General features: G+C 42.8%; 1 protein-coding gene across 1 annotated transcript in view; it reads left to right on the top strand.

Annotated features, from left to right (window-relative positions):
• Positions 1–2,278: 2,278 nt before the first annotated feature.
• Positions 2,279–15,635, top strand: part of FAT4 (FAT atypical cadherin 4) — a 204,298-nt gene continuing 190,941 nt past the window's right edge. The window contains exon 1 of the mRNA XM_012644174.1: positions 2,279–7,453. Coding sequence (XP_012499628.1) covers positions 2,279–7,453 — 5,175 coding nt within the window. The remainder of the gene's footprint in view (positions 7,454–15,635) is intronic.

A 15,635-nucleotide genomic window follows, 5' to 3' on the forward strand; every position in this document is an offset into this window, starting at 1 on the left:
CCTGGAATCCAGTTGGGAAGGAAAACAAAATATAACAAACACTGAGTCCCCCTGGCTTTTCCTATAGGATGTCCAAAGGGCGCTTGGTACCCAGGCCTCCGTGCCCCTAGTCACCTGGAAGATGGGGGAGAGGGGCAAGAGGGTGCAGGTTTAGGGTTTAGGTTGTACTAGACTGCAGGGAGCCCGCTGTGTAGACAGAGGAGGAAGGGGGAAGATTTGGTTTGGATTCTGTCGGATCACATTGTACAGCAGATCTCGCTCAGAAAGAGAAGGGGCAGGAAACGGTTAAAGTAAATCTGCGCTGTGCATTCCCAGACAGGCTTTGCTTAATCCTTCCTCCCCGCTTTAACAGACCCTCACCCCCCGCCTTTCTTTTATTTCTCTCGACCCCCTTACCCCTGAGTTATTACTAGCATAACAACCTAACGGTCTCCCCCCAGACTCCGCCACTAAGGTTATTTATCTACAAACCTGACCCCACCCCCATCGATTCTGCGGCCGCCTTTTGCTGTTATTGCTCTAACGCTGGCCAAGATTTGACCAAAAAGGAAAAAAAAAGAGGGTGGGAATCACCCCTCCTTCTTAGCGCCTCCGCCTCGCCGGGCTCCCACACCAGACCGCCTACAGCCCTCCGGGAGGCTGGAGTGATTAGCATCCCGAGGAGCCAGTCGGAGGCCGGGAACGGCGGAGGGCGCTCGCGGCGGGCGTGCCGGGCGGGGCTGCCCCAGCGCCGGCCCAATGGGGCTGAGGCGAGGGCGGGGCGGTAGGTGACAGGACCGGGAGCTAGGGGGAGTCGGGCGAACTAAAGCGTGGGGATCAATGAGTGGCGAGCAAAGTTTCTGAGTCCGGCTCCAGCTCGCGCTCTTCCCTCCCCCTCTGTGTTTCGACGACGCGCTGTGTGCGTGTGCGCGCGTGTGTGTGTGTGTGCGTGTGTGTGCGCGCGTGTGCGTGTGTGTGCAGCGGCCGAGGGGCGGGGAGACTGTGAGGGACCGGGCGGAGGTTGAGAGGGGCTCGCTGAGCTCTCGCTCCACAGCCCTACAACCTTCAGCCCCGGCAGGCGACGAGGAGAGCGCTGACAGGCGCCGTCCGGAGCTGCGGAGGGCGCCACCACAGCCCAGCGCCGACTTCCCTGCCTCCGCCGCCTATGGTGAAGGAGAAAGAGGGACCAGGCACCCCCCGCCCCAAACAAAAAGCCTTGTGGATTACAAAGTGAAACTGACACGGGACAATAAAAACAAAGCTAACCAGGGCAGGGGCAAGGCGCACTAGAGTGGGCTTCCGACTGCGGCCGCCAGAGAACGATCCCCTTGGCATGGTGAGGGGAGGGGACTCGGGGACCGCGCACTGCTTCTGCCCGACCCCTGCGAGGCCGAGAAGAAGGCGGGACCCGAGCTCGATTTGGATGTACAAATAATGGGTCGGCAGGCGCCCTGGCAGAGGTGAAAAATGCCGAGGAGCGTCGGCTGTAGCCTGTGCCGGACCACGGGCTTGAAGCCGCAGCAGGGGCGGCGGCGGCGGCGGCGGCTGCTGGAGGGGAAGGGACAGAGCTGAGCGCTCCCAGGTTCCGGAGCCAGCGCGCGAAGCGGAGCGCTTGGAACGCAACTCCCCGGCTGCCCGCGCGCAGACGCCGCCGCCTGGGCCTCAGCGGCCACCGCTGGAGCCCTGTTTGGAGGGGCGTTGCAGTCTTGTTTCTGAGGAGTGGGGACTCGAGGAAATCCCTCGTCTCCAGCGTTTGGGAAAGGAGCTCTATCCTCCCGGTTCCCCACCGCTCTCCCTCCAGCGCGCAGTTGTGCCTTCCGTCGCTACGGGCGTTTGTTCTTCCCCCTTCGGTTTCTCTGCTGTGGGTAAGTTCTAAAGTTTCTGAAGACGATTATTTGCAATGATTCCTCACATACCTTAAATGCAGGCCACCTCTTCCAACTCTCACCCACCCAGGCGAGAACGCCGAGACTCTCTGGATTCAAAAACAAAGTAAAGGGGGTGGGGAACTATAAGAGGTTTGAGAAACTTTTCTGGGAACTCAACTCACAAGTGTCCCGCGGAATGCCCTGCCTCTTTTCTCCACGGCATCTCTCTTGCACTACGCGTCCAGCCGGCTACCTGAATCCTTTTGCTGATACAACTTGCTTTTGCTGGACTGGAGGTTCTTTGAAATAGCAGAGGTCTCAGACCGAGCCATTGGCTGCATCTTTGCTGGCGCTACTTGATCCCTGTAAATATCGTTCCGTCTGCTCCCTCCCCCCTCCTTCTCCTCACACCGTTCCAGGGAGCCAGGACCATGGACTTAGCAGCAGACAGTGCTCCTGGCCGTCCGTGGCTCCCGCTGCACACTCGATCGGTATCTCAGCTCCTTCGAGTGTTCTGGCTGCTGTCATTGCTCCCGGGGCCGGCCTGGGTCCGCGGAGCCGAGCAGCGCCAGGTGTTCCAAGTGCTGGAAGAGCAACCTCCAGGCACTCTGGTGGGCACCATCCAGACGCGCCCTGGCTTCACCTACCGGCTCAGCGAAAGCCACGCCCTGTTTGCCATAAACAGTAGCACCGGAGTCCTGTACACCACCGCCACCATCGACCGCGAGAGCCTGCCCAGCGACGTGATCAACCTGGTGGTCCTTTCCAGCGCGCCCACCTACCCCACTGAAGTGCGAGTGCTGGTGCGGGACCTCAATGACAACGCCCCGGTTTTCCCAGACCCCTCGATCGTGGTCACTTTCAAGGAGGACAGTAGCAGCGGGCGCCAAGTCATTTTGGACACCGCCACCGACTCGGACATCGGTTCGAACGGCGTTGACCACCGCTCCTACCGCATCATCCGGGGCAACGAGGCGGGCCGCTTCCGCCTGGACATCACCCTGAACCCGAGCGGAGAGGGCGCGTTCCTGCATCTGGTGTCCAAGGGCGGGCTGGACCGCGAGGTCACGCCGCAGTACCAGCTCTTGGTCGAGGTGGAGGACAAGGGTGAGCCGAAGCGGCGGGGCTACCTTCAGGTCAATGTGACTGTGCAAGACATTAATGACAACCCCCCGGTTTTTGGCAGTTCCCACTACCAGGCGGGGGTGCCTGAGGACGCGGTCGTGGGCTCCAGCGTCCTCCAGGTGGCGGCGGCGGACGCAGACGAGGGCACCAACGCGGACATCCGCTATCGGCTGCAGGACGAAGGGACCCCCTTCCAAATGGACCCGGAAACGGGACTGATCACGGTGCGGGAGCCCCTGGACTTCGAAGCCCGCCGCCAGTACTCGCTTACGGTGCAGGCGATGGACCGAGGCGTACCTTCCCTCACTGGGCGCGCCGAGGCGCTGATTCAGCTGCTGGATGTGAACGACAATGACCCCGTGGTGAAGTTCCGCTACTTCCCTGCCACCTCGCGCTACGCCTCGGTAGATGAAAACGCACAAGTGGGCACTGTGGTGGCTCTGCTCACCGTCACTGACGCAGATTCCCCCTCGGCCAACGGGAACATCTCGGTGCAGATCCTAGGGGGCAATGAGCAGCGACACTTTGAAGTGCAAAGCAGCAAAGTGCCGAACCTGAGCCTAATCAAAGTGGCCAGCGCCTTGGATCGAGAACGCATCCCTTCCTACAACCTCACAGTTTCCGTCTCTGATAACTACGGGGCGCCCCCTGCCGCAGCGGTCCAGGCGCGCTCTTCTGTGGCAAGCCTGGTGATTTTCGTCAATGACATCAATGACCATCCTCCTGTCTTTGCACAGCAAGTGTACAGAGTGAACCTGAGCGAGGAGGCGCCTCCAGGAAGCTATGTGAGTGGGGTATCTGCCACCGATGGCGACTCTGGTCTCAATGCTAATCTGCGTTACAGCATCGTCTCTGGCAATGGACTAGGATGGTTCCATATCAGCGAACATAGCGGCCTGGTGACCACTGGGGCTGCTGGGGGCTTGAACCGTGAACTTGCTTCCCAGATTGTACTGAATATAAGTGCCCGGGACCAGGGAGTTCACCCTAAGGTTTCCTACGCCCAGCTTGTGGTAACTCTCCTAGATGTGAATGATGAGAAGCCAGTATTTAGCCAACCAGAAGGGTATAATGTGTCTGTGGTTGAGAATGCCCCAACGGGGACAGAACTACTGATACTCAGGGCGACTGACGGGGACCTGGGTGATAATGGAACAGTGCGCTTCTCCCTACAAGAGGCTGAGACGGACCAGAGGTCCTTCCGTCTGGATCCTGTGTCCGGGAGGTTGAGTACTATTTCCTCCTTGGACAGAGAGGAGCAAGCCTTCTACTCCCTGTTGGTTCTAGCCACAGATCTGGGCTCCCCTCCTCAGTCATCAATGGCTCGCGTAAATGTGAGTCTTATGGATATCAATGACAACAGCCCTGTGTTCTACCCTGTCCAATATTTTGCTCATATTCAGGAGAATGAGCCTGGAGGTAGCTATATCACCACAGTGTCTGCCACTGACCCAGACTTGGGTCCCAATGGAACTGTCAAATATAGTATATCAGCTGGGGACAGGTCTCGGTTTCAGGTCAATGCTCAGAGTGGGGTTATTTCTACAAGAATGGCCCTAGACAGAGAAGAAAAAACAGCTTACCAGTTGCAAATAGTGGCTACTGATGGTGGCAATTTGCAATCTCCCAACCAGGCAATAGTAACCATCACTGTTCTGGACACTCAAGACAACCCACCTGTATTCAGCCAGGCTGCCTACAGCTTCGTGGTTTTTGAGAATGTGGCTCTGGGATATCATGTGGGTAGTGTGTCTGCATCCACCATGGATCTCAATTCCAACATCAGTTATCTCATTACTACTGGGGATCAGAAAGGTATGTTTGCTATCAACCAGGTCACTGGGCAGCTTACCACAGCAAGTGTGATTGACAGAGAAGAGCAATCCTTTTATCAGCTGAAAGTGGTGGCCAGTGGGGGCACAGTGACTGGAGATACTGTGGTTAATATAACAGTTAAGGATTTGAATGACAACTCTCCCCATTTCCTTCAAGCAGTAGAGAGTGTAAATGTGGTAGAGAATTGGCAGGCAGGTCATAGCATTTTCCAAGCCAAAGCGGTGGACCCTGACGAGGGTGTCAATGGCATGGTACTCTATAGTCTGAAGCAAAATCCCAAGAACTTGTTTGCTATCAATGAAAAGAATGGTAACATTAGTTTGTTAGGACCGTTGGATGTTCATGCTGGCTCCTACCAAATAGAGATCTTGGCATCTGATATGGGTGTTCCACAGCTCTCCTCTAGTGTTATCTTAACAGTTTATGTCCATGATGTAAATGACAATTCACCAGTGTTTGACCAACTTTCTTATGAGGTCACCATTTCTGAGTCAGAACCTGTGAATTCTCGATTCTTTAAAGTACAAGCTTCTGATAAGGATTCAGGAGCAAATGGTGAAATTGCCTACACCATTGCTGAAGGAAATACAGGGGATGCTTTTGGCATATTCCCAGATGGTCAATTGTATATAAAAAGTGAACTGGACCGTGAACTTCAAGACAGATATGTTTTATTGGTTGTTGCTTTTGACAGAGCAGTGGAACCCCTTAGTGCTACTGTGAATGTTACTGTAATTTTAGAAGATGTAAATGATAACAGACCTCTTTTTAACAGCACCAATTACACATTTTACTTTGAAGAGGAGCAGAAAGCTGGGTCATTTGTGGGCAAAGTAAGTGCTGTAGATAAAGACTTTGGGCCAAATGGAGAAGTAAGGTATTCTTTTGAAATGGTGCAGCCAGATTTTGAGTTGCATGCTATCACTGGGGAAATTACAAATACTCATCAGTTTGACAGGGAGTCTCTTATGAGGCGGAGAGGAACTGCAGTGTTTAGCTTTACAGTCATAGCAACAGATCAGGGGCTCCCTCAGCCTCTCAAGGATCAGGCCACTGTACATGTTTACATGAAGGATATAAATGATAATGCTCCCAGATTTTTAAAAGACTTTTACCAAGCTACAATATCAGAATCAGCAGCCAACCTGACACAAGTGTTAAGAGTATCTGCCTCAGATGTTGATGAAGGTAATAATGGACTTATTCATTATTCTATAATAAAAGGAAATGAAGAAAGACAGTTTGCTATAGACAGTTCCTCTGGTCAGGTAGCACTAATTGGCAAATTAGACTATGAAGCAACACCTGCCTATTCCCTTGTAATTCAAGCAGTGGATTCAGGGACAGTTTCCCTCAATTCAACTTGTACCTTAAATATTGACATTTTAGATGAAAATGATAATACCCCTTCTTTCCCTAAATCAACACTCTTTGTTGATGTTTTGGAAAACATGAGAATTGGTGAACTCGTGTCCTCTGTTACTGCAACTGATTCTGATTCAGGCGACAATGCTGATTTACATTACAGTATTACTGGGACTAACAACCATGGGACTTTTAGCATTAGCCCAAACACTGGGAGTATTTTTCTTGCCAAAAAATTGGACTTTGAAACACAGTCTTTGTATAAACTAAATATAACAGCAAAAGACCAAGGAAGGCCTCCTCGTTCATCTACAATGTCAGTGGTTATTCACGTGAGGGACTTTAATGACAATCCTCCTAGCTTTCCTCCTGGAGATATTTTCAAGTCTATCGTTGAGAACATTCCCATTGGTACATCTGTCGTTTCGGTGACTGCACACGACCCTGATGCAGATATTAATGGGCAACTGTCCTATGCGATCATTCAACAGATGCCAAGAGGCAACCACTTTGGCATAGATGAAGTCAAAGGGACTATATATACTAATGCTGAAATAGATCGGGAATTTGCTAATCTCTTTGAGTTAACTGTAAAAGCCAATGATCAAGCTGTGCCCATAGAAACTAGACGGTATGCTTTGAAAAATGTGACCATTTTGGTTACAGACCTCAATGACAATGTCCCAATGTTTATATCACAAAACGCTCTTGCTGCAGACCCTTCAGCTGTGATTGGTTCTGTTCTGACAACGATTATGGCTGCTGACCCAGATGAAGGTGCTAATGGAGAGGTGGAGTATGAGATCATCAATGGGGACACAGACACCTTCATTGTGGATCGTTACAGTGGAGACTTGAGAGTAGCTTCAGCACTGGTGCCTTCACAGTTGATCTACAACCTTATAGTTTCAGCCACAGACCTTGGCCCTGAAAGGAGGAAATCGACCACTGAATTGACAGTCATTCTTCAGGGCCTTGATGGACCTGTTTTTACTCAACCCAAATATATAACTATTTTGAAGGAAGGGGAACCCATTGGCACCAATGTAATATCAATAGAAGCAGCTAGCCCCAGAGGGTCTGAAGCCCCGGTGGAGTATTATATTGTTTCAGTTCGCTGTGAAGAAAAAACCGTTGGCCGCCTCTTTACCATTGGACGACACACTGGCATAATTCAGACTGCAGCCATTCTGGATCGGGAGCAAGGAGCATGTCTTTACCTGGTGGATGTTTATGCCATAGAAAAATCAACTGCTTTTCCCAGAACACAGAAAGCAGAGGTAATGGTTTTGTAGTCATTTATTATTTGTTGATGCTTCTTAGAAAGATCTTTCTCTTTATAGTCACTTTCTATAATTATTAGTATTTACCTTTATTGTTTATTATTAATTTTACAAACAGGAAGATATGAAAATGTTCTGTCACAAAGACTAACAAAGGATGATGTAAATTTAGTTTTAATCATGGTTGAAGCTAAATAATTAATAGACTTTTTTTTTTTTTCACTTTACATTTTACCTCATAGCAATCAAATGTGTAAGGCTAGTAAGTAACCTTTAGCCATTCCAGAGTAGGAAAAAAATCCATTCGTCTAAGCTAAATCATTGAACTAACTTAAACACCCCTCCTCCCGGTAACGAAGTCTACTGGAAGACGGGCACTTTTAGAATTAGGAATCCTTATTCCAAAATGAAGAGCTTTGGAGGAAATCGGCATTATACCATAGCTTTTTAGGGGGAGTGGCGATGGAGGCCAGGCTGACAGTTTACACCAGGGCAGTATTAACTTTCACATCCTCAGCAGTCTTGGCAGTTTCTTTATAGACAGTGACTAATTTTAATGTGCTCAGCCAAGTTTTGGGAGATTCCTGATTTCATTTGCCCTCACATTTTAGACACTATCTTCTGATTTAGGGTAATCCTTTCTTTTCCCTCCTACACTAATGCATGCAATGTGCTTGAATGATCAGACAAAATGAACTGTTTCTTCAGACAAAACTGGGTTGTTCAATGCCATGGTATAGGTACATGTTGTTCTGTCTGCTGGTGCATAAGAAATTAGTGTTTCATAGCAGAAGTCAAAAGAATTCCAAGCTTAGCCTTCCCTGGGGTATGTTTTAGGCTGCTACCTCCATGTATCATTGATTTGTTTTTAATTGAATTACGTCCAATGTTGTTTTGATAATCAACTAGAAATGATATAGCTATACTGTGGAAAAGTCTTGTTTGCTGTTTTCTAAGTTCATTCTTTCCCTCCCCACTTCCCTCAAAGACATTCTAGTGTCAATCAGCCAAAAACACAAAATATCAAATGTGGTTTGTGATACTTGGCAGTGACCCAGATAAAAAATGCTAGTGAAATTGAGGCTTGTGTGTTTGTTTTCTTGCTTTCTTTTTTGGTGAGGTGGAGATTTTGTTCATTTAAAATACTATTTATTATTAATATCCTTTTGTATTCTCTGTGGTTATTTTTTCATAATAGCTGGCTGTGTTCATTCTATGAATGAAGCAGCATATTCATGGCTTAGAGGACATTAGAGATATAATTTGAGATATAATTCTTAATAGAGATAAATTCTTAGAGATATAATTCTAAGTGGAATTCAGTTTTATCTTACATACATAGCCCTGAAAGGATTTCTAGGTCAAATATCCTCTTTTGCCTACTATTTTTAAAAAATATTTTAATGTAGATCTGATATGTTGAGCTATTTGGTGTAACTCAGGCCATGATTTATATGTAATTTTATTTTGATTTGGAGTTATCCCCCTTGTAAACCCACCCACTGTCTCTACCTGCCTTCTTTGGAATTATTTCTTGGATAAAGAGATTTTATTAGTTTGAGAACTACAATATTTATTGAAGGAAGGCAATTAAGTCACTCCAGACTTTAGATGAATTTGGTAAACATTAAAACAAATTTGGTTATTAGGTGTTGTTCTTTGGTTCAGTGCTCTAGATTTTACTGGAATACTGTGGAGAATGAGAATAAATGTTCATTGTTATAATTAGAAGATTTATTATATCTTATTTACTCATTAGATATGCAAAGATTGGCTTAGCATATATAGTACTACTTCTGCAATAGGCATGAGAATTAAAAAATAATAATTAGCAATAACTTTGTTAGTAATGCAGGTGATATGCCCATTACCTTTTTATAACTCAGTAGCACCAATATGAAAAGTTATCATTTATATTTACTGTACTCTATTCCTTTAAAAATCCAGGGAGAATTCAATATGATGATTTTTTTAATTAAAAAAAATGTTTGTCAGGATATCTTCTGTGAACTCAGTGCTGAAATTTTAAACCGAGTTTGAGTTCCCAAGCTCCAACCACTCCTAAAATTAAAAGCAAATGTGTTTCTCCAAAGAATATTGAAAGCAGTAGTTGAGAGCTAGAATTTCATATTATTATTGGTTGTATCTTTCAAGTATATACAATAAAGTCCTCTTTTCCTTCTGTTCAAACAATCAATTTACTGCAGTTCTGCAAAAAGAAGTTGTAAGTTTCCTCTGGTTATCAGAGGTGATTTTTTATTGTTTCCAAGTGCAGACTTTGTCCGATGCACTTTTAAAAATTTATTCGTGTACACTGATAAGTGTCTGTGTTGCTTACTCAGGTTTCTGGCCAGTCATGGCTGATCACATTCCATGAGCAAGCAGAAGGTCAGCGGGTAAAAGAGAAACAATTCCATCTGCATTCTTTTTCTAGTTCTGACACTTGGGGTGGTGAGTTGAGGTCTCTGACCCTGATAGTGCTCATTCCAGAGATTGTCCAGTTGTACACCTTCATTCATATCTAATGATTTGGCATGAATAGGAATGTCTTTGAAGGTTGGCTTTTGAATTATGGACATAAGATTTACTCTCCTTTTAATCTACTTTGTATTCTCACAAGGGTTCACACAGTCTTGTATAGCTCATATAAAGTTTGTACCATTATTCTAGGTTCAACAAAAAAATAGAGATGTAGTATTTCAATAAGTGTTTCTCTTTGAATATGTGTTATATAGAAACATGCAACTTAGGGACTTGGTTGGACCTTATCACGGGCTTTGTTTTATTGATCTTTGTCGTTTCAGAGCCTAGTATATTACCTGATATATAGTAGGTGCTCCGTGCATGTTTGCTGAAGGAGACGGTAGAAGAGATAAGATCAGAATATATGTTTTTGTGCCTCAGGAATAAATTAACAGAGAAAACCTGGGGAAATGGAGGGAGTTGGTAAATCTGGTCCTGCTCATTAATTGAACTCAGGATACAACATACTAATTATCTCTGCTCTACAAATGAGCTGAGAATTGTCAGAAAACTTAAAAAGGAAAGAAGAACTTAGGTGGGTGGGCTGATACGGAGCTTAGGGTTCAAATATAAGGAAGCGACATGTATGCATCCAGGTTGTCACCAGGCCACAGTTCTCAAATTTGCTGGTATTGAGACCCCTTTATGCTGTTAAAAATTGTCAAGGACCCCCAGGCGCTTTTGTGTAGCTGTTTCTTATATATTGATATTTACCATTTTGAACGTTAAACCTGAGAAAATTTAAAAACTACACCAAACATACAACATTTCCATTTTATTCTTACAACTTTATTTTCCAAACTAAAAAGAGTTGAAAAGAGTGACATTATTTTACATTTTTACAAATCTCTTTAAGTCTGGCTTAACAGAATGCAGCTGGATTCTCAAATCTTTTTCAGTCTGTTGCAATGTTTTTTTTTGTCGTTGTTAAAATATCTGAAAAGAATCCATCCTAACACAGATATATTCAGTTGGATAATGGAGAAGTACCTCAATTTGATATCCTTTTTAGATGATTGTTGCCTTTTTTCTTTCTTTCTTTTCTTTCTTTTTTTTTTGGTACTACACTAGAAGTCCACAAGTGGCAGTTTCTTAAAACTTACTTGCAAGGTGGAATATGAAACCGCAATAGTGAACTTTTCATACACTGTTACATAAAAATGCATTGATCTATCTTGCATTCTGAATGAGTCTTTTACCTGTTCATAAATTGGAAATATCAGACATTGATCATTTGGAAAATATTAGTATAAGTGATAAGAAACTCATCAGAAAAGTCATTAAATATATTGACTCAACCTCATGGTGATGAAGTTTTCTAAATTTGAGTTTTTGCTTGAAAGCTCAAATTTTATCAGTAGTAACATATTGTTAATTGTTTTCCTAGAATTATCATTCTTCATTTATGCATTATCCTCCCCTAAAAAAGGTTTTTGCAAACGCAAATCTAAAAGAACCCAGTTTCTGTCAGTTGTTCTTTCAAATAAAAATTATACTCCACAAATAAAGTGGCTAGTTCAGCTTGCAACTCAGTCACACAAGTACATTTCTTTGAGACAATCATAATACTGAGGAAAGAGTAATGGTTCCTTGTACACATTTTGCTCTTTGTCACCTAGAATATTGAAAAAAGTCAAAATTTAAGTCTAGACTTAATAAAATTAATAATTTTTCTGTTTCCTCAAGGAAATTCCTTTACATTTTTAGTGAACCTGACATTTTATTTTAACTATGACTACCTGGCAGTGAAGAGTACAATTACTACTCAAATACTTCAGAGCTACTTGTTGTGCTAAAGCACCAGCAGTTTTACTCACCACTCTTTTGCACTTCTCGTGTAATTGTCAACACAGTGAACAAAGGCAAATAATATTTTTCATTATTATGAACATAGTTTCGATTTCCCAGGGCTCATTAAATAGGTCTCTCATTTGCCCACAGGTCCATGAAAACCACTGGTAGAGGTACTGAGATATTGGCAATTCAGTAAACAAACAAAAATGAGGCACTAGAAATAATATATTAAAAGTATATTTAGAGACCGGGCGCGGTGGCTCACACCTGTAATCCCAGTACTCTGGGAGGCTGAGACGGGTGGATCCCTCAAGGTCAGGAGTTCGAGACCAGCCTGAGCAAGAGCGAGACCCCATCTCCACTAAAAAATAGAAAGAAATGATCTGGACAACCAAAAATATGTATATATAGAAAAAATTAGCCGGGCATGGTGGTGCATGCCTGTAGTCCCAGCTACTTGGGAGGCTGAGGCAGGAGGATTGCTTGAGCCCAGGAGTTTGAGGTTGCTGTGAGCTAGGCTGATGCCACGCCACTCTAGTCTGGGCAACAAAACAAAAAACCGTCGCAAAAAAAAAAAAAAAAAAAAGTATGTTTAGAATATTAGGTGATTGGACTATGATTCATTAAAAATCAAAAATGAGTTTTAGCAATTGGATAATAAATTAATTTATTTTCACAATGAAACCATTAAGATTTCCAAGAGAACTGACAGACGATAGAGACATTTGTAAGGTCAGTTCTCAACACACAGTTTAGAAATCATTTTCTTTTAGAGGAGTTAAAATCAGAGTAGAGTACCTAGACTAAATGTCTGTATATCTTGGGTATTGTTCACAGGCAGATTATAGGTGACAGAGCTGGGAATATAAAAATAATAATAATTATTATTACAAAGTTTATTGAGTATTGCTATGTTGGGTCATTGGGCTAAATGATAATCCATTTTTAGGGATTTAATCATTTGAACCTTACAACACCACTAATAGTATCATTACCATTTTATAGTGGTGGAAACAGTCTCAGATAAGTTGAATAACTTGCTTAAATTCTCATAGATAGAAAATGGCATCCAGACTTCAGAATTTGTATTCATAATTACTATTCTACCAAGCTAGGGTAATCTGTGGTTTTAGTTAAGAAAAGGGGTCTTTGCTCTCTAGATAGGAGCATATATGTATGCTTTTTGTAACCTTTTTTCACTTTCTTGTTTGTTGTTAAAAAAAGTCTTTTAAGACGTATGATTATGTAGTGTGTGAAAGAAGGGGAAACAATTTTTGCCTGCTTCAGTCAAGGCCATCAGCATATCAGTTACCTTCCTAGGGGTCAGTGTGTGATGGTAGCAATGACCTGGATCCTGAATTGAATCAGGAATATGTGGAAGTGTTTCTGGAGCAGGGAGGGAGGTGAGAATGTGGGAGAGGGGAGCTGCAGACAAATGAAGAGTACAGGTGGATGATGGGCCCCTCCTAATCCACAACACTATCCAATTTAGAAGTAGTCACCACAGTTTAAGGAGGTGGAGAATCTATTTTTGGATTTTCAGATGATAAATCTCCCTATCCTAGGAAGATCAGGTTGGAGTGAATGAATATGAAAATTATATTAAAGAGAGGAAAACATTTTACTGCTTCCTCTGCTTTTGATTTTTAGAGTGTTTCTTTAAAAAACAACCTGTCATGATTTTTTTTATTTTGTTTTTCCCTAATGGTAGACTTTTAAACTTATTGAACAAAATACTGTGAATTAAAGGACTTTATAAATTTTCAAGACACACACAAATTTGTATCACATGATTATTGATGGTTAATTATGTTCATGTTGCATATTTTATATATATGTCTTCAGAATGCTTGATTTGATCTCACTGATTTTATGATAGATTTCCACAGAAATAATTCATTTTTTGATGAATTTACTATTCATCAGAATACTATATATTTCTTTTTTGCCTTTATTAAAACCCTAATCATTTTAATCCTTTATTGTTCCATTATATTTTGAGGCAACTGCTCTCGTAATAGTTTTGAAAAATACTTAGAATTTTGTGGAATCAATTTTTCATTGCATTGTCTGTGGCTTGTACTTTGTCACCATTAGAATGAAAAACTGCCTAAGAACCTCATTAGCTGTGAGGGATTGCTGCATTAGTGACTATAGAGAACTACAGGGGCCCGGAGGTGAGTTCTGTATTTCAAGAATTAATAAATCTAAGGCTTGGCTCTTTATAATACTCATAAAAGTAGGCAGTATTCTGAATTATTAGCTTCTGAGTGGAAATAGAAAAAATAACTGGCAAATGGTGTGGGTCAAGATGAATATAAAGTGTTCCAATATAGATTATGGTATTTTCTTTAGTGTGCATGTGTTGAGTATATCTTTTTATTTATTTGTTTCTTTTTTATTGAGGTAAAATATACATTTATAATTTATCATCTTTGCCATTTTTAAGTGTGTGGTTCGGTGGTAATAAATATATTAATATTCTTTTTGCCCTTCATCCCCCTTTTCCCCTCCCCCACCATCCTGGCCTCTGGTAATCAGCAGTCTACTCTTTATCTTCATTACTTTCACTTTTTTAGCTACCGCATATAAGTGAGATCATACGATATTTTTTCACTTAACATAATGGCCTCCAGTTCCATCCATGTTGCTGCAAATGACAGGATTTCATTCTTTTTTATGGCTAAATAATATTCCATTGTGTGTGTATATATGTATAACATTTTCCTTATCCTTATCTGTTGATGGACACTTATGTTGATTTCGACTATTGTGAATACTGCTTTAATGAATGGGAGAGTGCAGGTATCTCTTTGATATATTGATTTCGTTTCTTTTGAATATGTACCTACTAGTGGAATTGCTGGATCATATGGTAGTTCTGTTTTCAGTTTTTTGAAGAACCTCCATACTGTTCTCCATAGTGTCTGTACTAATTTGTATTCCCACCAATCGCATGTAGAGGGTTTCCCTTTCTGCATATCCTTATCAGCATCTCCTATTACCTGTCTTTTTGATACAAACCATTTTAACTAGGGTAAGATAATATCTCATTGTGGTCTTGATTTGCATTTCTCTGATGATTAGTGATGTTGATCATTTTTCATATACCTGTTGGCCATTCATATGTCTTCTCTTGAGAAATGAACATATTTTTCCCATTTTTTAATCAGATTTTATTTTTTGCTATTGAGTTGTTTGAGCTCCTTATATATTCTGATTATTAATCCTTTGCCAGATGGATAGTTTGTGAATATTTTCTCCCATTCTGTGGGTTGTCTGTTCACTTGGTTGATTGTTTTCTTTGCTGTGTAGAAGCTTTTTAGCTTGATGTAGTATCAGTTATCTATTTTTGCTTTGGATACCTATGCTTTTGAGGTCTTACACAAAAAATCTTTGCCCAGACCAATGTCCCAGAGCATTTTTCCAATGTTTTTGCCTAGTAGTTTGTAGTTTCAGGTCTTAGATTTAAATCATTAATCTACTTTGATTTGATCTTTGTGTCTGGTCAGAGAGAGGGGTCTAGCTTCATTCTTCTGCATATAATTATCTAGTTTTCCCAGCACCATTTGTTGAAAAGACTGTGCTTTCCCCAATGTATGTTCTTGGTGCCTTTGTCAAAGATGAGTTGGTTGTAAATGCATGGATGTATATTGAGGTCTCTATTGAGGTCTCTATTGAGACCTCTGTTGAGGTCTCTGTTGTTCTATGTGTTTGCTTTTATGCCAGTACCATGCTGCTTTGGTTAATATAGCCTTGTAGTAAATTTTGATGTCAGGTAATGTGATGCCTCCTTTTTGCTCAGGATTGCTTTGGCTATTCAGGATCTTTTATGGTTCCATATAAATTTTAGGATTTTTTT

The sequence above is a fragment of the Propithecus coquereli genome, unplaced genomic scaffold, assembly GCF_000956105.1.
Source record: "Propithecus coquereli isolate 6110/MARCELLA unplaced genomic scaffold, Pcoq_1.0 Scaffold207, whole genome shotgun sequence".
Classification (NCBI taxonomy): domain Eukaryota; kingdom Metazoa; phylum Chordata; class Mammalia; order Primates; family Indriidae; genus Propithecus; species Propithecus coquereli.